The sequence below is a fragment of the Strongylocentrotus purpuratus genome, unplaced genomic scaffold (genome assembly GCF_000002235.5).
Source record: "Strongylocentrotus purpuratus isolate Spur 01 unplaced genomic scaffold, Spur_5.0 spur5_scaffold_2, whole genome shotgun sequence".
In the NCBI taxonomy this organism is placed as follows: Eukaryota; Metazoa; Echinodermata; class Echinoidea; order Camarodonta; family Strongylocentrotidae; genus Strongylocentrotus; species Strongylocentrotus purpuratus.
In genome coordinates, this window is record NW_022145605.1 from 38,125,165 (window position 1) to 38,149,282 (window position 24,118).

Genomic DNA, 24,118 nt, shown 5'->3' on the forward strand with positions numbered 1-24,118 from the left:
ACTCAGGGGTCGGACAGACCTGATGATGAAATACATCAGAGGTGCTGCCTATGAGTGTGCAGCCAACGGATGAACGAAATCAAGATGGTAACAGAGGTCTGGGACTAGACACTGCTCCAGAAACTCCGGGGTCGGACAAACAGTATAGTTATAGCTCCCTATATATCAAAAATCAACGGAATGCATCGCAAATTTTTCGCTGACGCTTTCCAAATTCGCTGGCGTCCTGATAGTACACTATACATGTAGTGCCCAGTTAAGAGAGCATGATTTCTCGACTTTAATAATGAGCTGTCATTTGTAGTAATAAAAGAGCTAACAAATAGAACTGGAATTCTGTCACTTATGTTTTGTGTGCATGCATTGATGGTTAAATAGCGAGAGATAGACTGAGAAGAAAATACAAGAGCAGCAAGATCGAGAGCAGTGTCCTCAACAGTTTTAATAAATTTTCTTGCAATATTATCATTTTAAGAGATGTTCAAAGCTAGACCATGATCCACAAAGGCTTCAGAATAAGATTAGATTAACAATCAACACAACAATTGATAGCAATTCAAATTTTCGGAAGATATGATAAATTTACTCAACTATTCTCCTAATTTTTTCCCATTTCATTTTTTAATTCTAGGGATCACTGCGATTTGATGAAGGCTGTGATCGGAGAGAAGTACATTGTGCAACCTGTACATGCACAGCAAGCACCAGACCTCGGTCTCCCTCTGTCTTTGCACCTGGTATGCCAGAGGAGTGATGTGCTGCAGTTCAATAAAAGTGGCAGATCCAGGATTTTCTTGGCTGTGGACCATTCATTCAACAAAATATGTGAAAAATAACTGTTTCCAACAAAAGATAGGAATATCATAAAAATGATTTCTGATCGTTCGAAGGATGGAATTTGGACATGCTCAAAGGAGGCAACCTCAGGAATTTGAAGTATATCGAAGGCGACGGTACTATTTTCTGTTGTGTGCTATAACGTTTGCCTCACCGTGGAATGGAGTGTGTGGATGAAGGAGCGATCTGGACATTTCTGGGAGAGGATAGTGGAAGGGAGATTCACGGCAAGAGACTTTAAGGAAAATTTCTGTGTGAATAAGGCAACATTTGATTTTCTGTGTGGTGAGCTAGCACCTGCTATTCATCGCCAAAACACTCAATGGCGCAAAGCAGTTTGTGTCAGGAAGAGATTGCAATTACTCTGTGGCGTCTGTCCACAAAATGTGAGTATCAAACAATCAGGCATCTTTTTGGGGAAGCAAGATGTACCACCAGTGTCATTGTCAATGACACCTGCCTTGTAATTGTATAAGAACTGATGAGGAGGTACATTACCTTTCCTCCTGGAGATACGTTACTGGCAACCATTCAGGGGTTCGAAGACATGGGGTTTCCCCCAAGTAGCAGGGGCCATTGAAGGAACCCACATCCCTATAATTGCACATGTCAATTATCGTAAGGGATGGTACTCTATCATCCTCCAGGCAGTATGTGACAATACGTACATGTATATGTTCACAGATATAATGGTAGGCTGGCCAGGACGCGTCTTATTCTTTCACAACCAATCGAGCCCAGATTCCCATTATCTCATGAATATTGATTATGCAGGGTTGGAAAAGTCTTGATTCTCTTGAATATTACACAAGGCAAACTGTGAATTCTTCTATGTTGCCTATCCCAAGACGAAAAAAGCAGCTCCACACAGTTTGGGTCACTGTGTAACCATGAACATCTCTCTGGGAAAAACACAGAGTGCTAAATAAACAGCTGCAAGCTCGTTTCCAAAAGGAGTTAGAGGAAAATCAACATCGGAATACCAAAAAGGACCGCTAAAAAAAAAACACTTAGTGTCAGACATTTGACACCACATCCGATGGGGAGGAGCTGTACCTCCTATACACCGGGTGTTATCAGACCAGCAAGGAACTTCCATCTGACTACCTCCTTTGACTCCAGGACCTTTTGATCAGGGCCCAAGAGAATGATGGTATAAAGGCGGAAAGGATGGACAAGGCGAGGGTACATCAGTTCTCTTGTGGGTACCTGTACAATGACGCCCTCCTTCACACCCTGGCATTGGGAAAGCGGCTCCCACCCCCTGATTTTGTATCCCTCCTTCATGAAGTCAGACAGGAGGAGCAGAAAGAAAAGGAAAAGTAGGTCAAACGTAAGAGTGGGCTTAAAGAGAAGGGATCCCACGAGCAAGTAGTCCTCGAAGAACCAGATCGAATGGCACAGCTTCATGAAATGATGATCGCCTTACAGCAACAAATTTCGAGCCTAATGCCCTCAGGGAGTACAGCTGCTCAGGCAAGACCAGAAGCCACCAACCAGAGGTCCAATGGGAGACCGAGAGGACCAAGGAAGCCCACTTATCGTCTGATCTGTTACAACTGTGGAAAAGACGGCCATCGCATGGATGAGTGCAACGGCGAAACCAATGCTGTTCTGATTTGCAAGAAGATTGGCTTTCTCGTTGGGAGCAAGTTCAGACTTCAAGGCAGATAGACGTGTAAAGTAACTTCCCCCAGAAGTTAACTTTGTTGCAGCTTTCTAAGCCCTGCCTTGATTTTGTTTCTTAACAGAGTTCCACCATGGTTCCACCATGGTTCCACCAGGGTCAGTTTCTGACAAGGCTGTAAGTAAAGGAATGTGACATCTTCACCCATCTAAAGAATCAACCTGCCGTAAATAGTTTTAAACGTTACTTTCAATTGTTTTTATTAAATTTGCAACTTGTACATCATATTTGATTTATGATGTATATATATATTTGTATATATTTTTGTCTGTATTATGTTTTCCTTTTCCCTTCTATTGTTTCCACCTACTTTTTTTTTCTTCTTAATGTGATGTTAATTACATACTTTCTTTAGGGGTTAAGTTCAACAAGGCTAAATGCTCTTTTTTGTTGACCTGTCATTCAAAATAAATTTGCTTTCTGAACTTACTTCCTTGTTAATTTTATTGTATTCTTATTATCTGTAATGTTACCCTTCTACATGTATTTATATATTTCAAATTCAATTTTTTTTTTTTTTTTTTTTTTTTTTTTTTTTTTTAAATACTCTGAATGTATTTTATATGTTTTTTATGAAGAATGGAATAAATACCATACCATACCATACCACTTCAAGGCCGGCGATCTCATCCTTGCTGACAAGACTTTCCTCATCCAAGACGCTGTGCCACAAGGTGTTGTAGTTCATACTAATGCATCTAAGCATTGTCATATATATGTTATTGAAACAAAGTAATGAATGAATGATTGTGAGAAACTTAAACCTTGTTTGTTATAAAGACTAGGATGTGGCATAGAGTGGTGTATACTCACAATATTGATATAATTCTATCAGTTGTGTTTGTATTTATTTGAAATATCTTTTTGTTTGAGGGACAAGCCTTAACGCAGGTGAAACTTCTCATTAGAGAAAGTACAGGTAATTTGTGCTTTTGAACATGAGCATTTCTGCCCCCTATTTGGGAAGGGTCAGCATGCCAGACAAAAGGTAATAGGGTTGTGATCAAATACAATTTTGGGGGGAAATAACAGGGGGCAGCCAGAGAAAAAGGAATACAAGTTTATGTAGCACATGGAGTAATACCTTTGAGGACAGGTGCCTATGAGCAGGGCGCCTGACGATGGTGACCATGTGGCCATGGGCATGGATGTTGCTGGGAGAGTAGGATTTCCTGCATCTCCTGAAGACATGTCAAGCAACAGCATGACACGGTATGGGGTAGATCAAACTGTTGCTGATTATTATAAAAATGAGGAGCTGCAGGCACCTAGTGTGATTGAAACAGGAGGAAGGTGCGAGACCTGTGGCTGTGAACATTGACGTGGAGTGGGAGGCCTCAGCTGCTGCCAACTTGGCCATAGATATGGACTTCGAACTGGAGCCGCTGAAAGATGCATTGATAGATGCATTTAAACTATTTAGGACTTGCAGAATGGTGATCGACTGCACTGATGTAGAGATTGGAGCTTTGAAGCTGATGAGTGATCCGAAGAGGACCTACTCAGCATACAGAGGTATGCACTCCCTTCAAACTGTTCCTGGGTGTAGCACCAAATGCTGTCATCACATATTGCAGCAAACTGTTTCCAGGGTCAGTTTCCGACAATACTGTAGTGAAGGAATGTGACATCCTTACCCAGGACGTTGTGCCACTAAGTGTTGCAGTTCATACTATCGTCATATAATATTGGAATGAATGAATTAATGATTGTGAAAAACTTAACACTTATTTGAATTCAATTGTATATAAACCGTCTAGGGGCTTCTGTTGCCAACGTACATCACTAAGGCTTACGTCTGGAGGTTGTATAGAGACTCTGCTCCAGAGCATGGCGTCGTGGCGCAGTCAACGTTCAGGAAGCTGTGGAACACCATCCTACCATATGTGGTTTCAGCAAAGCCGACAACTGATCTCTCCTGGACATGCCAGCAGAACAACAACCTCATAACGAGACAGGTGAGTATGCGCTCAAAAGCGATCCCACAAGCAAATAGTCCTCCAAGAACCAGATCGAGTGGCAGAGCTTCATGAAATGATGATCGCCTTACAGCAACAAGTTTCAAGCCTAATGCCCTCAGGGAATACAGCTGCTCAGTCAAGATCAGAAGCCACCAACCAGAGGTCCAATGGGAGACCGAGAGGACCAAGGAAGTCCACTTATCGTCTGATCTGTTACAACTGTGGAAAATTTTTTGATTTTCTGTGTGAAGTAGCAACGGGTATTCATCGCCAAAACACACAATGGCGTAAAGCCATTTGTGTCAGGAAGAGAATTGCAATATCAGTAATTTTTGTGGGGTAGCCAGATGTACCACCAATGTCTTGTCAATGACACCTGCCTTGTAATTGTTCAAGAACTGATGAGAAGGTACATTACCTTTACTCCTTGAGATAGATTGCTGGCAACCGTTCAGGGATTCAAGGACATTGGGTTTCCTTCATTGCAGGGGCCATTGATGGAACCCACAAAAAAAACAAAAAAAACAAACAAACTTAGTACTGCCGATGCGTGTACAACACCAATAGTACCCCGAACCAGCTAGCAGCAGTGATTCTGGACCAAGTAGGAGCGAGACAAACAGACTTAAAGTGGATAATGTGAACTAGAAGAGGCCCCTAAAGAACTAAAAGATCTGCAAACCACTGCTGGTTTACAGGAGGGACAAATACAGCGTAGACTCATTAACAGATGAAGTTATTTGTATGGAAACAGGACCCCCAAACAAGAACATTCTAGAAATTGTCACTGGGTACTTACAACGTTTTGAGGATAACATTGAATACTTCAGCGGCTGGCGAGTCAAAGCGATATCATTTCAGGACCAGATCTTCATCACGCTCATGAAGCTGCACCAAAATTACACAAATTTACATCTAGCACAACTATTCCACACCAGCACTGCCACAATCCGCAACGTCGTCATCACATTCATCCACATCTTATTTGATCTTCTCTATGAAGACTATCCCATCCCGCGATAAGAACAAATTGTCTATGCCAGACGCATTCAAACTATTTGGGAGTTGCAAAACGGTGATGGACTGCACTAATGTAGAGATTGCAGCTCCGAAGCTGATGAGTGATTAGAAGAGGACCTACTCGGCGTACAGAGGTATACATTCCTTCAAACAGCTCCTGGGTGTAGCACCAAATACTGTCATTACGTATTGCAGCAAAGTGTTTCCAGGGTCAGTTTCCGACAAGGCTGTAGTGAACGAATGCGACATCTTCACCCACGTCAAGGTCGGCAATCTCATTCTTGCTGACAAGGGTTTCCTCGTCTAGGACGTTGTGCCACCAGATACGTTATGGGGCAGATCAAACTGTTGCTGACTGCTCCAGGTACAATGTATGATGGCAACTAAGAGCAAGACATTGACCCCAATCAAGATTACAAATATTATGAATATAATAATGATGTGATTGCAATGAATTATGATGATAATTCTTATCATGGTGAGGGGCTGCAGGCACCTAGTGTGATTGAAACAGGAGGAAGGTGTAAAACCTGTGAACATTGACGTGGAGAGGGAGGCCACAGCTGCTGCCAACTTGACCATAGAGATGGACTTCGAACTGGAGCCGCTGAAAGGCTGCCAGAACAAGTGCCACTGTACTCTGTAAAAGGGGAAGAACTGTATTGAGCAGTTCATCCAAGCTGAGCAAGATTCTATAAAGTATTGAAAGTGTTTTTGAACATGTGGATTTGAGTAAGTCGGATTTTGAAGATTTTGTTAGACAGGGGATAACTGACATTTAGGCCACTCAGGGAGGATTTGAAGAAGCCCTGGAATTCCAGGGAAAGCGTACTGCTGATTTTGAGAAACGAATGGACCCACTTGAGAAGAAAGTTGCAATGTTGGAGTTCAAAATTGAGCAGCATAATCAACGTTTGATGCAAGGTGTTGTTACTGAAAACAAGTTAGAGCTGTTTTCGCACAGAAACTATTTTTGTATTGTTGGGCTACACCAAAACACAAACGAAAATCCAATGGAGTTTACTAGTAACTTCCTTATGCTTCACTTTGGTCTGGAAGGAGGGATCGAGGGGGCTCATTGAGATTAAGACACTTTCAGTACTTTTCTTGACATTTGCCATGTTCGATTGATAATGATTTACTTTCAAGTACTCTTTTTATTTATATATTTCCCCTATCTTATACAATCTGCAGGTCAACATTCCTGAGGATCAGAAATCTGAGGCGCTTCGGCATCAGGAGCAGCATCTTCTCAATGCCAGGACGGAGTGGGACGCATACAATGCAGCATGCAAGGCATCCAAGGCAAAGGAGCACAACATCACCAGGCTAGGACAGAACATTGCTTAAATTCCAAGCCCGTAGTTTTCCATTATAGCTTTGATTTTGCGCAGCAAATCCATTACCCAGAGAGGTCAACGTTCCTGAGGATCAAATATCTGAGGCGCTTCGGCATCAGGAGCAGCATCTTCTCAATGCCACGACGGAGCGGGTCGCATACAATGCAGCATGCAAGGCATCCAAGGCAGTCGCAAAGGAGCACAACATCACCAGGATAGGAGAGAACGTTGCTAACTCTAAGCCCGTAGTTTTCCACTATAGCTTTGATTTTGCGCAGCAAATCCATTTCCCAGAGAGTCCCAGAGACAGGGGCCGCAAGTGAAATCACTCTCAGGGGAAAGAACACGACGCACGTCGACTGCGCAGAAGAAGTTTGCAGCAGAGAGGGATAAGCAATCCATTGGTTTTGCCTCCAGATTTCGGAAGAAGGTGAACCACTGCAGGAGGAGAGGGCCATCAGCCTGAATTTTCTCTTCAAGGCTCCACTCGAGGACAAATACCTCTCAGAAACATGTCAAAATCACCTAAAGCCAGGAAACTGTGATCTGGTAGTCTCTAAGGTTAATCCATTAATTGGGGAGACTTGCACTAGTCCGTAATGATCATGGACCTCAAGATCCAGCGCCGCCAGAAGCCACTTATCAAGGGAATTCACATACAAATCTGGACTTCTGTTGCTGTGGACACATTTCAGTTCCATTCCTTTATTTACCTGCAATGAAGAGTATTCTTTTGCCGTTTTTCAAACAAATTTTTTAATGAAAACCTTAGCAGTTTCAGGGGCTAAATTATATAATAAATTAAAAACTTTAAGTCTTTACACAGTTTTAAAAAGTATGTTCAAACTTTTCAGTTTCTCTTGTAAACATCTTGTCACCTCAATTTGACCTTAAGAAATCACATTTCATGTTCTCAATTTGATAGTTGTATCTATTTTTTTCTTCTTATAATTGTTAATGTGTGTTTTTATGTGATCTATATATTTTTTTTTTCCTTTTTCTTATTGATATCAATTTGAATTGAATTATTGTATATGCCATGTATATTTTTACTTTTGTATGTATGTTTTGAATTCATATTTTTATTGTTCATGTTTTTATGTGAATGCAGGGCTCTCTGGGAGAGCAGGTCCAGAAATGGACTTGAAATGAGACCATCCTGTTGAAATTAAACTATAATAACAAAAACAAAAAATTGCCTGGTCATGTAAGTAAAGGAAAGGCGAAGAAAGATATGCCTTGAATGTTTCTACGAGGCAGTGAAAGAGGTATGCCTGCGCTCAGTTAAGGAGGTGGTCAATTCCCATCTTCTCCACCTCAAATTCCGGCAAGATGCGATAGAGCCTCAAAGAGGAAGGGAAACGTCAATGTTATGTATATCCTGATAGCTTGTGTTACAGAAATAAGGCCAGGGGTATGTTTCACAAAGATCCTAAGTCGAACTTAACTCTAAGTTGGACTTAACAATTATGGAGAGCCATTTGTAGCCTTAAAATAAAATATATTCAAAAGCTAAAAATCAAGTATTTTAGACTTTTTATAAAAATTCCACATCAAGAACATGAAATCTCCTTGGTAATAGAAAATATGAATGATTTGAATCAACATTTTATGCCTTTTAAAATAACTTTTACAAAATATTTTCAAAGATGCTAAAGGCTTTCCATAATTGTTAAGTCAAACTTAGAGATAAGTTCAACTTAGGATCTTTGTGAAACACCCCCCAGGAAGCTGATTACAGTTTACTCTAACAAGTAATATTGTTCCTGAAATTTATCTTTGGGTTTTTGCTACAGAATATTTCACTCTTTACCATACATGTAGCTGTCCAGTATGCTGGAATATTTTTTCAATATTTTTCAACCTAGCTATTGCTAGGTACCATCTGTATATTCCCCAGGATAATGTTGTCAGATGAAGCTGCTGTTTGTTTATTGATTTTGCTTGTTTTTAATAAAACATAGAGTAGAGATCAGTCGAAAGCAGTACAGTCTCTCATGACTGCTCCTATTTTTGTTGTTAAATTTCTGTTTTCTTATCAAAGTAGTGCTTGGAATGTATGTGAACCTATTTGTATGTGTCCTGTGATCACATTGGACTTGTTTGACTTGTGGATTCCATCCTTTTGCTTCAGAAAATAGTGATTTTACGTTCTGAAATATGACTGACCGTGACCCCAGTGTGAAAAGTTTGCTGGTACAGAAAATCCTGCCTTGTCTAGCCATAGCTCTGGCTTGATACTTCTCTACCTTAGTGCTCTTTCTCTGGCTGGACTCACTCATTCTAGCTACAAAGGATTTCTCTATTGAAGCTACTATTGTCCTTTTTCTTTTGTTTGGACTTGCCTCAATGGTCACCCTTGACAATGGAGGTAATCAGTTGTTTGTTTCAGGTTTCGCCTCTTTCTGTTATCTGAAATATTTACTGTATACTCATGTTGAAATCCTTGTTACATATATAATTTATATATACATTGCGTTTCATATTGTAATGTAGAGAAGGAAACAAATGTTAATAAATACAAAATACAAATACAATAAAACCCTGGTGAGGTTGACTCAAATCTCAAAGAACACAGAGGATTTCATCCACTCAAATATCAGATATCTGTTCCTAAACTTAGTAGCTGAGCTCAGCAGATCTCGATGAGGTTACATGGAGTGAACTAAGTCCAGATAGTGTGGAGAAAGATACAGGCGCGATATTACAAATGGTAGTCCATCTCACTGAATACTGTTGCAGTATTCATCTTATTTAGTTTGAAAGTTGGAAGGATTTTCTTTTGAAAACAGCTCACAGCCTAATGTGTGTAAGATAGAATGTTGTGTTTTTGAAGATTTGTCTCTCTGAACCATCTTATGATGATCTGTAATAGAATGTTCACAAGCTGTGGGGTCTACAATTTAAATGAATAAATACATTGCTCTCTCACACTTCTATGCAACTCTCTCTCTCTCTCTTTATCTCCTTATTCACTCTCATTCATTGAGGCCATATCACATGGTCCCCCTGTGGGCTACTGTTAGCTATAAAGGGAGGCACAGTCTATCTTTTATTTTCTCTCTCTCTCTCTCTCTCTACCTCCCACTCTCTGTCACCAAGGCCATATCACCTGGTCCCCCTGTGGACTACTGTTGGCTATAAAGGAAGGCACTGTCTATCTTTCATTTTCTCCCTCTTTCTGTCTCTATCTCTCTCTCACTCTATTATCCTTTCACTCCCACTCCCTCTCTCTGTCACCGAGGCCATATCACCTGGTCCGCCTTGGGGCTACTCTTGGCTTTGTAGGGAGGTAGTGTAGTCTGTTCCAGGTTCTCCACCATCTGTCTGGACTCTGTCAGCAGTCTGTGGAGCTTGCTGGTGGGTGACATGCCAAGCTAACAAGAGCAAGATACATGGAGACAATAAGAGATAAAAGATCACATTAAGGATTAACATGAAAGTAAATGAGAGAGAGAATGAGAGTGACACGAGAGTTGCGGGGAAGAGTAGGAGAGCAATATATTTATTGATGTCAGCTATAAAGTGATCACACATCAAATCAAATTCATTATGGGACAATTTTAGGAACTCGTACATGTAACAAGCCTTTGCTCTGTGTGAAGTTCCATTATAAATGCTTTTGGGGGGCAGGGGTTAAATATTTGTCAATATGAAAATGAACATATTTTTCAAAGAATTTGTGATTTTTTTTGTTTATAAACTATTCAAACAAATGCTATAACCTACATGTAAGAGGTAATCAGCTACATGCTACATGAACAAAGAATGGCTTGTAGTGTACATAACTACAGGGAAAGCATTACAAATCTTTCCAATGAACTAGATAATAAATCTACTGTTTTAATACATGGAACATGTCATTTACACAAATAATCAAATCACTGCAGCATTTCTGAATGTCTTCTTCTATGACTGAATTACCTACCCATCCGGGCATTCTTTACCTACCTGTTCGGAGTGAGTTGTTTCAAGCAGCTCTTCAGTATCCACACTGCTGTGGTTGAGAGCCACACCCCCTTCTCCTGCACTGCTCACAAAGGGGCTTTCCCCATTGATGGAGTTGATGGAAGCTGCAGAGAGATTGTTCTTGGTCTGTGTCGGTGACGGTGAGGTCCTCTTAGAATCAAAGATGGAGTCGGTTTCCCTGGAAATAAAGAAGGTACAAATGTAAAGTTCAAAGTAATTGCTGCCAAAGTGCTTTATAGGTTTTTAGACATTTTATGACTAATATGTCATACATATTGGTTGAGAATTATCTTTTTACATCAAATAACAAGGTCTAGGAGTTTTGTTGTATAGCACAAATGATGCATGTTTTCATTCGCTCCTTACAAGCATCTACCTATCGATACAATAGTTGCTCACAGCCTCAACTCAAATGCAAATAAATTGTATAAATGGACTCATTTGCATGCATTTTTTGTATACCAACAGAATTCTTAACTTCATTGCGGGACAAAATGCTATAGATAACCATAATCAAAAACCAAAATCCAACCCCAATCGTACATTTTCATGAAATAAAGCCAGGATCAATTATCGCCAGGGCCATATGTTGAAGCACAGGCATAAAATATCCTAGGGAGAATGGTACTTACAGAGATATCTTAGAGATGGCTTCCTCTGCTCTGTCTCTCTGACTCTCCATGTTGAGTTGTAACAGACTGAGATCCCTGTGTTGTCTTTCGTATGCCTGCCTGAGTGAGGTCAGTTCAGCATCAGTCCTGTCCTGCTTGGAGCGCTGAAGATCCAGGAGTTGATCCTTACGCTTTTCTCTCTCCCCTACGGTTAAAGGTACATATGTAATGGAAAATTTGGAAAATTGGATGGAAAGAAATTCTTCAAAATCTTGATATATTTGGATGCCCCTGTGGATGTATTATAAGCACTAGAAAATTTAGCCTCTAAAACACTTCTGCTTTCGAGAAATTGAATAAAAATTTATAGGTGCTCCCGGTAAATTTCACATATTTCAAATAGCGCCAAGGCCATTCCATGGTAGCTGCGACAAAGAAATCTCAGAATATGCAGTTCTGATTTATAATTTCCAAACAGGAATAGCAAATCGTTTGATTGGAGTCAAGAAACATTAGTTTAAAGCTAAAGTAATATCAGTCTTGAGAGGGAGCTATACAACATCAAGAGTTTATTATTTCCCCGACTCTGGGAGATTTTTTAATGATTTTCCATGACCGTGGAAACCGTGCTACTGAGAAGATAACTTACCAGAGAGTTCTAGCTCAGCCTCCATATTCTTGACCTGTTCCTGGAGTTTAGTGATCTCAATCCTGTGCTCAGTGCTTCTGTTTGCACGGTCCATAAGATCAGCTAGTGAATAAATAAATGGAAGAAGTCAACTCAGAGTGTAAGAATGATTTTAATGATAAGGAAAGTCAAGGGTCAAGCAACAAGTGAATGCATGTTATAAGTTTATATTCATAATTATTATTGAATAATGTTATTTCCAAAGAAGGCCTCATAGCTTAGTATAAATATCAGAAAATCTGTTAAAATATCAGAAATAAATAAAGGAATAAAAGGGGAAATTAAGTAAAGAAGAGAGAAAAGATGAATCAGAAGAAAAAAATTGATAAAGAGAAGATAGGGATAATAAACAATTAGTTATTAACAATTGCTGATATGGTAAATGACCTACATTTGAGTTGTTCCACTTCAGAGAAACTCTCGTCCAGTTGGGTCTTAAGCTCAACCACATTCTTCTTCTCCTTCTGCTTCTCTTGTTTAGTTTCCTTCAAATATAAAATGACATACCAAACAAATCTGATATTTTGACAAAATCATTGCTTGTCCTGCCTAGATACACACACATGATAGGACAAAAAGGGCCAAAAGCTCAGATGAAAGAGTTGATTTCCACTATCAACAATATTGTCTGTCAGCATTCTATTTGGAGCTGCGCACTTTTTCTGAAAATATCTCTTGTGAAACACAATTCCAGTTGTAGATTACCAAATAATATAAAAACAACTTCCTAAACTCAATAACTAATCTTAAACTGCAATATCTGGAGATGAAATACTTATAAAACAAAATCCCACTCATACCTTACTCAGAAAATTTCTTTCTTGTATACGGTAGTCCTTAACTCCATTACGTTCAAGTCATTTTAAATGCAAATTTATTTCTGCCTTTTCTGCTTTCTTGGAAAGTTAACCTTTTCATGAATCAAATTGTCACCATGTTGCCAAATTAAAGTCTTTGATCCATTTACATACAAAAATATCGTGCAACGGTTATTTCTTTTTACCCTATGTGCTAGATCCAGCTTTTTCAGTCTTCCAGTCAGTTCAGCAATATGTGCAGAGGCATCAACAAGGTCTTTATCCTGTAAGCAAATAACAAAATCGCTACTACGTCATATATCGAGAACCATTTACAAAGAAATATTTCCACAGCTTCATACGATACTCAATATGTGCTAAGGCAACAATTGATCAGGGCTATTCATCAAGGTAAGATAAGGGTTTACGCTCAGGATGATAATTGGATAAAGTTTAGGTGAAAGTTAGTAGTAGTTTTTAGTCCAAGTTTAAAGTTAAGAATTCCATTCAATAAGAATATTGACTACCAAGCTTTTGTTGCCACAGCATGTGGTCATACGACCCCTCAACTATGACAAAGTATGGATTATTGGAGCCGACGTGCCTAAAATATTTCAAATATTTTGTATTTCTGACCAAACACCATCCTGCCAACATAGGAAATTATTTGAGCCAATGATCAATATCTAATCAGTCCATCTTCCTGCGTGATGGTGAACATTGATACTGTAAAAGTAATGGATTTACTTGATTTTATGGACTTGTAATGTGTTTCACATTCTCGTGATAGGGCGCAGTCCTCATCTGGCACTCTAACTTTGGGGTGCACCGATGTTATCCACTAGTTTTAAGATTAGGGATGAATGATCAATTATGCACAAGACTTACCTTTAATCTGACAACAGCAGTCAGCTCTTGTTCTCTTGCTTCAAAATGATTTGCTTTCTCTGATAGATTGTGTATAGCAGTCTTTAGTTTGGCATTTTCCTCCTGATAAAAATAAATGTGGTGAACAAAATATTCAAACACTCAGAGTAAGCAGCAGCGAAACTGAGGAGTGCATGTTATCATTATTATTATCATTATATAAGTATTTGCCGTCACCTGTCTCTGGGTGGCCCAAAACAATCTTAGTTGAGACAGGCAGACGTCGTACGTTTTACCGACTGAGCCAACTCGCCTCCTCACTGTCAAACTGCAAGACACATTTCAGTCAATGAACAATGCTAATTTTTAACTGAATAGTCATAATCAGTAAGTTATGTGAAAGAAGTGAATATCAAACTTCAGTAAAATTAACAATGCTATAATGATCACTACATTCGGGAAACTTTCCAGCGAAGATTTACAGACAGTGTCTCAGATTTGCTGTGATGAATTATTTAACCAGTCCCTACTCAAGAAAAAGATAAGGTAAGAATTCTTTGTAGAATTGTTTGTAAATTCGGTATATAAAAGATATATGGACGGCTTTAATATCCAAAGCATAGCTGTTTCTATACTGGCTCTTGGGGAATATAAAAGATATATGTTACTATACTGGCTCTTGGGGTATATAAAAGATATATGGACGGCTTTAATATCCAAAGCATAGCTGTTTCTATACTGGCTCTTGGGGAAGTACAGCCTCGGGTTATAGTAGGATGTAACATCCCCTTGAGCCTATAGAAACAGTGATGCCTTTCATAGCAGTCAATATATCTATATTATTCACACATTCTCACCTCTGCATCTTTAGCACGGTGCTTGATGGCGGTGGCACTGTCGGAGAGCTGTCTGAGTTGCTGCTGCATGGTCTCCAGAGCACAGGCTTTAGATTGGTCTTGAGATCCAAGGACCTTCATCCTAGTCTTCAGGCTCTTGATGTACTCACGCCGATTCCTCAGCTCACCTGTTAAGAATCAAGTTAAACAGTGATGATTGTGAGGGTTATTTTTCAGTTCCTATTGGCTGTATAACGTTTTCTTGGTACTTCTTGTACATATTTTGATGGACATGATTGGTACTACAGCCAAGAAATGGTTAGATTGTGTAAAGGCTGATTGTGCTACTAGATGTCTAGGATCCCTCACAGAAACGACCAGAACATCACAAGATAGGAAGATCTGGCTTGAGGTCATGAAGCAGAAGCCATCACAGATCTCCCAAATGGTGTGGAAGGCTTAGGTCAAGGTAGGTCACGATTGGTACTGCAAGGTGGAAAAATAGCAACAAAACAGACATACTAAAGCTTTTCCTTTTGCCCTCATCAAAGTAAATCATAAGGATACACAGAAAGCTGAAATCAGACATTATAAGCGAAAGCTAAAAGAACAAATTGCTCATATTTTTTCTTCATAGCATTGTTGATGGAGGGACTTTACCTTCGTATCTGGCAGACTTGGTCTCGAGGCCCAGGAGTTTTTGTCTGTCTTGCTCCCACGCCAGGAGCTGTCGTTGATGAGAGGCGACCATCTCATTGAGCTCCCTATCCCTGTCCTGTAGCTCACGTATCAGAAGCTGCAGCTCCTGACGCTGCTTCTGAATGGTGGTGTTCTCAAGGTCCGAGGTATAGCTTTTCTGAAATTGGAGATAAAACATTGAGAAACAACAAGGTTTTTAGATCGATTAGATGTAAAGTGTCTTTTTTCTGATGTTTGTTAAAGGTATAGACCAGTAAACGCCCCCCACCCCCTCTCAAAAAATGAAATGGAAGCTCTTATTACCAATCTTGTGAAAGAATATGTTTTGACTATTACATGATGATACAAATTTTGCTGAGAAACCGCCTACTAATTGATATCTTTGGTAAATTATTATATCGATCTGGCCTAAATAGATATTGTGTAGTCCCATATACATCGTTCTGTGTACAGTGCTTGTAACTTAACCAAGACTGGGCCAAATTTCTTATCATTTTGATGATTCCAGAACTTTGTAGTACACACCAATACTTATATACTAGATGATCAACCTTTTCTGATCGATTTCACAATGCAATCGCATGACCAGAACTGGGATATACCTTCAATGACAACCGTAAATATTTTTCAGAGGCTCTTCTGACATAACAACTACATGTATGTAAGATTAAAATGAGTCAACAGTTGAAAGACCACAGGGACCTGCTGCATGTGGAGTAAATTTTTAATCTTTTAGCGGCATAAAACTGTCAAAAATCTGAAACTGCTCACAAAATTGGCAAACATTTCATAGACAAAGGCTCTAGTTTTATGGTAAGTCAACACGAGGCATCTCACCTTTGATGAGAGGGAGCTTTGCAGGAAGGCTCCTGGGGAAGACTGCATTCTCTGAGGGCTCAACAGGGAGCTGATATTACTAGGGCTGCTGCTCTTCTTCAGAGCTAGCCCATTCCTATCCTCACTGCCATAGCGAGCCTCACCAGTCAGGGGCGAATCCTTGTTGGGGGTAGCAGGTTGCAGGGGTGAGGGTTCAGGGCTGCTGTGCCGAGGGAGTAGAGTGGGGTAGGAGAGCGACTTTGGCGTGCTGTGGAATGGTGTAGAGTTCAAGTTGTCTGTTGGACAGAAATCAAGGAAAAAATTTGGCTCTGAATTAGAACATACATTGAATTGAATAGAAACACAAAATAATGAGGAAATAAGAGGAATTACACTGAACTAAATTGCTCATGGACTATCCTGTATTGTAAAAATAGAATTATTTCTTTGTAATATTCTGCACGTGCAGTTACCTTTTTAGGTAGAGAAGTCGATCTAATAAGTTATTGACGTTGGCACATCTCCAGAGTGATGGATCTTCAGTTGATGTGTAATGTTTTTTTTCAGATGCATTAAATTTTGTACATTTAAAAACAATGATATTATTATTTGAGGTTTGAACTGGTTTCGATATGCAACTCTATATTCATTTTGTTTGAAAAAAGGTAAATCACTTATTAATCAGAGCATCAGTTTGCAATGGTTCTTCTACATGCATCCAGAGCATTTCTTATTCATTTAAAAAATAATAAAATAAAATGAAAGTATACAAATTACCTGTCCATTTTCTTTCCGATTGCTTCATGTCCTTTGTAGGGAAAGTTGAATGCTCTCCATAGATGGAAGACATGTTCTGGGCTATGGAAGCCCTACTGGGTTCACACATTGGGTAGAGTAAAGCTGCAATCTAAAAAGACAGAGAGAGATTTTCATATAATTTATGACTGAATGTTGACCATATATCTTAATATACAGAAAATCAATTATGATGTATTTTTCTTCATTCAAATAAAGAATACCATAATCTAGGCAGTTTCACAGCCTACAATATTGAGGGCTTGCTTCATGAGTGCATTTTGAGACTAAAAGCTATAGAGTAAGACCGCCAAACTTCGGACGTTGCCAAACTTCGGACAAAATTTACTTCAACGGCTCGAACGCAAAATATGAGCCTAGCTCAGGCGGGTATAACTTGCATGCATTTGATACTACTGCTAACCTATATCGTTAGTACAGAAAGTTAGGGCAGGTTGCCGTCTGCAAAACTCACAAAAAACATCAAATTCAGAGACAGATTTCAGGTTACCTAGATTTTTACAGTTCCTTAACAGGGGAGTTAAGGTGTAGAGCCTCATATATCGATTATAAACAAATCCTTGGCATATTTCAGGTGGTTTCTATCAAAATTATGGGAGCTTATGAGATACTTTTTCACTCTATCGCGAAAATTTTCTAATGGCGGCCGTTACCATGGACCTAGGGGTACTATACAGGTTCCCCTACCAGAAGATGGCGCTCTTCCAAGCTTCGGACAGGCAACATTGAGTGTAATTTTGACTACGAAAAAATAGCGCTTTCGTAAGATTTTAGCACCAAAATATTGTGTGAGTGTTGTGAAAAACGATTTTCTGATAGTTCTAGCTAACATAAATCTACCCAAAACTTGAAAATAATACTTTTGTCATGAAATCAACGCAGTCAAACCTACCCCCGTCGTACAATTTTTGATCCGGTTTCCAAACCTCAGATGAATGCGCACTTTAGCGCGCGCGCTGTACGTGCTATATACGTGCGCTATGCGCTATACGTGCACTACACATGAACGTCCGAAGCTTGGCATGAAAAAAGGTTCGGCGGGTAAGTAAATAATTCTAGTTTTCCATTTCCTTTACTAATTTTCTTTTCATGACAGACATAAACAGTATTTGCACAATAATAATATATTTGATCTTTCAATAATTAAAAAAGAATTTAATGTTTTCCCCCATTTTGTCTTAAGTGTCCAAAGTTTGGCGGTCTTACTCTACCCCTTCAAAAGCAAAAAAAATATAATTATATATTATAAAACATAGACTAAGAATGATCAGCAATGCTGGACATGGAAAATGGAAGTGTAATGATGTAGAAATCTAGTCTATTTTTTCAAGAAACCGATACACAACCTGTCAAATGACCCCAAAAATAAAAAAATTTACATTGAAACTGTAAAACTAAAACTAAAGGCAGCTATTCACTTGAATGTTCACACTATTTATTCCCATTATGTACATCATTTACCTCATTTTTTGTTCATTGTTTGTTGTAGGCCTGAGTCAAACCGTTTAACCGACGGTTATCCGACCGCATTCATCAAAACCGTTTAGCATTTCTCGCTCCGGTTAACCGTTATTTGCATACATTTTGGAATGTGCTAATAGCCGATGATAAAGATAATCAAAGAAACCGCAGTGTAATGTTACACCCTGGCCGCTGCGCGCCAGCTTTCTGGTAGCAGTAATCCTCATGAATGAATTTGTAAACAATAAAACAACCAGCCCCCTTCTCTTTTTTCTCACCCTCTTTATTCCCTTCTCTCTGCAATGTGTTCATCGCTCATGTACCTTTTCTTATTTCTACACTCTCAGCTCACAACTTTCTAAATGTTTACACATTCGATGGTCAGTTCCTCTCACATCCCTTCTCCCCCGAGTCTCTCTCTCTCTCTCTCTCTCTCTCTCAATATTAATATCCATCCCTTGCCGACTCGCCCCCTAAAATAATGTTCATATATAAATGAAATACAAAAATATTGATAACAATAATAATTGAAGTTATCAATCAACAAAGTCTTGGATATTGTGAGTAATTTAAGTTTTTGATCATTCTTCAATTCAGCCGATTAACACAGCAACCCTTTCTATCTAGTCTCACTTGTTTTACTTCTTCACTCTCTCATCATGAACCTCATAGGTTCATGCTCTCATGTCCCTGCCTCGTCCGTGCAGGGACATGCAGGGACATGCTAGCCCATGCATGCTCTCTCAGTCACACACACATGTACACACAAACCTCCGGCGCCCAAATACACTGTACATACACACAGATGGAGAGCTCATGCTTGTCACATGCACACATGTGGGCGTGGCTTCTTGACCTCCCACTGAACTGGGTGGTAACCCGACACATGCTCCGCCGACGATTGCTCCGCCGACATTTACTCCGCAAAACGCGACAATTGCTCCGCGACATTTGCTCCGCGACATTTGCTCCGACGTCACATGCTCCGCCGACAATTGCTCCGCCGACAGATGCTCCGCCGACAATTGCTCCGCCGACAATTGCTCCGCCGACAATTGCTCCGCCGTCATTTGCTCCGCAAAACGCGACAATTACTCCGCCGACATTTGCTCCGCCGACATTTGCTCCGCCTGAAGCGACACTTGCTCCGCCGACATTTGCTCCGCCGACAATTGCTCCGCCGACAATTGCTCCGCCTGAAGCGACAATTGCTCCGCCGACATTTGCTCCGCCTGAAGCGACAATTGCTCCGCCGACATTTGCTCCGCCGACAATTGCTCCGCCGACATTTGCTCCGCCGACAATTGCTCCGCCGACAATTGCTCCGCCTGAAGCGACAATTGCTCCGCCGACATTTGCTCCGACGACATTTGCTCCGCCCAAAAAGTGTCCCATAAACTACAAATGCTACTAGTACTACGACAAATGCTTCGCCGACAATATTTTCTTTACACCTATTTTTTTCGTTTCTTTTTTTCTTCTTCATTTTCTGAATGCATTTCTTGAAATAATGTAGATGAAATGAAATGAATGAATGTTGATGAAGTGGGAGGAAAAAGGAGTTACCTAAAAGTCATTTCGAATATACTGAAATAACTTTCCATCTATCACTGTACGTCCCATATAATGTATACTAAACACTCATTACATGTCGTGGGAAGTTTTTAAAAAAAAGTAGAGCAGCAAGCCACATTCCCCAATACGCGCATACCTCCTAGTTAATTTCAAGTAGCTCATCAATATGTAATACCTGAAATTACCTCGATCAATGCATCTTACTAGGTAAAGCATTTTACAATGTAATAGGTCATCATGGAAGTTTAGAAAATAAGTTAAGGGGATTTACCAAGTGTTGATCTTTTTAAGAGTTTTATAAAGAAACAAAAAGATATTGAATATTTCTCAGCGAAAAAAAGGAACAAGCTTGTTTCGCATTTTAAGAAATGGCGATTTGACTTATGATACTCATGTTGATTTAACTTTTATTCCTGTGCCCCCTCACTCCCCTTTATGCACTGGAGTTCAAACTATGATTTATATGTGTACAGTGTATTTTTTTTTACTATAATGTTTTTTTTTTATAACTTTCTTGTCCTTTCATTATTGTTAGTTGTTCTTATACATATTGGTTTTTTTGTTTGTCTAATTATTACCAATGACTTGTAAATATGTAATTTTTATATGATTGAAAATTTAATAAACACACAAATATAAAAAAAAAAGTTTAGAAAATAAGGGCACTTATATACGTAAGGAAGAGAACCCATTCAGACGGGAAAATGAGATGGCAGCCTTTCTGCTTATTCACATTTATACGAATCATTTTGTTGCAGTTTGATGTTAGTTCTTCATGATAAGCCAATTGCTCTTCTTCCGGTGGCTTCGTGAGTCCCTTAAATTATTTAGTGAAAACAAAGTACTCGAATGAAACGGAGTGTTTTGCACACTAACATATATATATTAAAGCTACATACACTTAACTAAAGGAAAGAAACCTTTAGAAAATGGACTGGATATTATTGAAAATATTATTCTAAACAAGAATGTACTACATGATTGTATTACTTTACGTTTCAATTTCACGAGAGAAATAGAACTCGAGAGGGGGAGCAGAGAAGAAGTGATGGAAATGAAAGAAGTCTAATAGCATGAGAGGAAAGAAAAGAGCAAAGAAGACAAGAAAACGGTGTAAACAGGAAAAGGAGGAGCATGGGAGAGAGAGAAAGAGACAGAGAGAGAGAGATAGCCTTGAGCTTTGGATCAGCTAATGAGTAATACATGAAACAGATTTTGAGCGGAGTAATTATCTTTCGCCGGAGAACTTGCGTAAGGAGCTATAATTTTATTTTTTATTTTTTTAATCAAACATAATGGGGAATAGCAAAAAACGGTTGTCTTTTTTGTTCTTTTCTTTCCTCTCATGTTATTAGTCTTCTTTCATTGAGGTAATTTCAGGTCTTACATATTGATGAGCTGTTTGAAATTAACTAGGAGGTATGCGCGTATTGGGGAATGTGGCTTGCTGCTCTACTTTAAAAAAAAAAACTTCCCATGACATGTAATGAGTGTTTAGTGTACATTATGTGGGACGTACAGTGATAGATGGAAAGTTATTTCAGTATATTCGAAACGACTTTTAGGCAACTGCTTTTTCCTCCCACATTATCAACATTCATTCATTTCATTTCATTTACATAATGTCATGAAATGCATTCAAAAAATGAAGAAAAAAAGAAAGAAACAAAAACAACCCGTGAAAAAAAAATATTGTCGGCGAAGCATTTGTCGTAGTACTAGTAGCATTTGTATTTAATGGGACACTTTTTGGGCGGAGCAATTGTCGGCGGAGCAATTGTCGGCGGAGCATATGTCACCGGAGCAATTGTCGCTTCAGGCGGAGCAATTGTCGGCGGAGCAATTGACGGCGGAGCAAATGTCGGTGGAGCAAATGTCGGCGGAGCAAATGTCGGCGGAGCAAGTGTCGCTTCAGGCGGAGCAAGTGTCGCTTTAGGCGGAGCAAATGTCGGCGGAGCAAATGTCGGCGGAGCAATTGTCGCGTTTTGCGGAGCAATTGACGGCGGAGCAATTGTCGGCGGAGCAATTGTCGGAGGAGCAATTGTCGGCGGAGCATCTGTCGGCGGAGCAATTGTCGGCGGAGCAACTGTCGGCGGAGCAACTGTCGGCGGAGCACCTGTCGGCGGAGCATTTGACGTCGGAGCAAATGTCGCGGAGCAATTGTCGCGTTTTGCGGAGTAAATGTCGGCGGAGCAATCGTCGGCGGAGCATGTGTCATGGAACCAACTGGGTACGGTGAAAGCACGCGCGGTCACCAACCTGTAATTTATGCTGGTATCAAACTCCACCCACATAGCTAGAGAACCTTCCTGATTGGTCACTAACTTGGATCAGCTCATTGCAGGGTGTGTCTTGGGTGTGTGTGATACACACTTCCACATAATTTCATATGGCAATGATACATGCAGGGAGCTCTCTCCCTGACCGACCATGTGCAAACATTGCATTGCAAAGGCATATATAAACACGTCACAGATCAGCTACCTTCACAGAGTAACTTTGCAAGGTTAATCATGATATCTAATTCAGATGAGGAATAATAAGACATGTTTTATGTTGTTTGTTACTGGTCTCTGTTTATCAGGATGACCCAATTTGTGCCATAGTCCGGGGCTGGGAATGCTCAGCCCGACAGTCTGAAGACCAGCAGGGTTCCTAGCTACAGCACTATTACAAATACTGTATTTTCACTTTTTCAGATTATTATTAAACGGTTAAACGAAACCGCCCGTATACTTTTAACGGTTAACCGTTTAGCACAAAAACCGTAATGACTCAGGCTTAGTTTGTTGCATAACTTCACCTTGGGTTACACTATGACAGCGGTTATCTGGTTTGAGTCTGTGGATAATGTTGTGTTTGGGATCGGTGTGTTTGTAGTTATTGCAATATCGAGAGGTACATAAATTATAGGTCTAAATAAAGAGATGGTGAAACTAGACTAGACCTAGGCTACTTTTGAAAACATTACAGGAGGGAGTTTTCGGCCACTTAAAACAAAATCCTATTTTTGGACTCTTTACTTCATATTTATTATCCTTTCTTGTTCAATTCATGAAGCAAACAGTCTAGACTACTAATACTAGTAGGCCTATACACTCCCACGCCACGGCCCAAGAACTGAACCATCTGCAACTCGCCTCTCTCTCTCTCTCTCTTTTCTGATAAAATAAAATGACAGTCACATTCATCACCTTGGACTTTACAGACTAAAATATATACCGTAAGCATAGCCTAGACCTAGAATAGATGAATGTAGTGTGTGAAACTCAAGAGCATGGCTCAATCAAACTCATTGGATCGGATTGGCCACCGCTCCCCGCCGCGCCCCGGTGGAAACATGCAGACAATGAGACAGTGCTCAGTGTAGTTGAGGACATGGCCTCGCCACTCAGTGCGGGGCAGATTGCAGTGACCACTGCACCGCATCGTTCCACAAGCCAACAAAACTAAGACCAAGTTTAAATTTCGTTCTTTTGCTGATTTATTTCGTAGCCATATCTTAGATATGAGCCTAACGAATTATTTTCAAATAGATTTTGGTATCTATTTCGTAAATTTAAAAGAACAAAGGCAATATTTCTTACCTAAAATTCTCGGGACGGAGTGTACTGGTTGCAGGCGAGAAGGAAATAGAACGTTTCAGCACTTTTCAAATTTACATATTTTGCGCGATTACGTGTCTAGGCTTTGGATCCAGTCGTTTTCTAGCTCGTCGATACAAAAGACTTCGATGATTACAAGATTTTCTTGATTGCGTTGATAAGGCGTTTACAAAAAAGATGTTGTATTCATGATGGTTAGTGCTATTTGATTAATATTTTCCGTTAAATCATTAGGCAAAATAAAAAATAAGTCTTCATTTTGGTGTCCGGACACCCAACCCCCTTCATAAAGAGCGCTTTTTACTCAAATTGCTGATCTGCATAATGCTATGAGCTCTCACTGACAGTTGCTTTCTTTCTTTTTTTTTAATTAGGGACAACAGGAGATCTAAAACGTAACCGGAGAAATATCCGTTTTTTCTTCTCAGAACTAGTATAACTCTGTATTATTATGATCTTTTCGATCGTTTAAAAAAAAAATCACTTATATCTCGGTATTTGGATGAAGTTCATTGACAAATGGGTCTCCGGTA

General features: G+C 39.7%; 1 protein-coding gene across 1 annotated transcript; it reads right to left on the minus strand.

Moving 5' to 3' along the window:
* Positions 1 to 9,116: 9,116 nt before the first annotated feature.
* LOC575532 (coiled-coil domain-containing protein 62) lies at positions 9,117 to 23,632 on the minus strand. The gene is made up of 12 exons (XM_030992363.1): positions 23,568 to 23,632; positions 16,906 to 17,035; positions 16,150 to 16,424; positions 15,274 to 15,469; positions 14,635 to 14,801; positions 13,799 to 13,900; positions 13,117 to 13,194; positions 12,505 to 12,598; positions 12,075 to 12,176; positions 11,447 to 11,630; positions 10,797 to 10,992; positions 9,117 to 10,222 (listed from the first exon to the last, which is right to left on the minus strand). Exons 2-12 carry the CDS (start codon positions 17,012 to 17,014, stop codon positions 10,082 to 10,084), a joined length of 1,644 nt encoding a protein of 547 aa, XP_030848223.1. The 5' UTR covers positions 17,015 to 17,035; positions 23,568 to 23,632; the 3' UTR covers positions 9,117 to 10,081.
* Between the last annotated feature and the right edge of the window lie 486 nt (positions 23,633 to 24,118).

Coding starts and splice junctions, on each gene's coding strand:
- LOC575532 (XM_030992363.1), bottom strand. CDS start 17,014: ATGTGTGAACCCAGTAGGGCTTCCATAGCCCAGAACATGTCTTCCATC. Junction 13,901..14,634: donor ACCGTGCTAAAGATGCAGAG/GTGAGAATGTGT, acceptor TATTTTTATCAG/GAGGAAAATGCCAAACTAAA. Junction 12,177..12,504: donor TGAAGTGGAACAACTCAAAT/GTAGGTCATTTA, acceptor TTTATTCACTAG/CTGATCTTATGGACCGTGCA.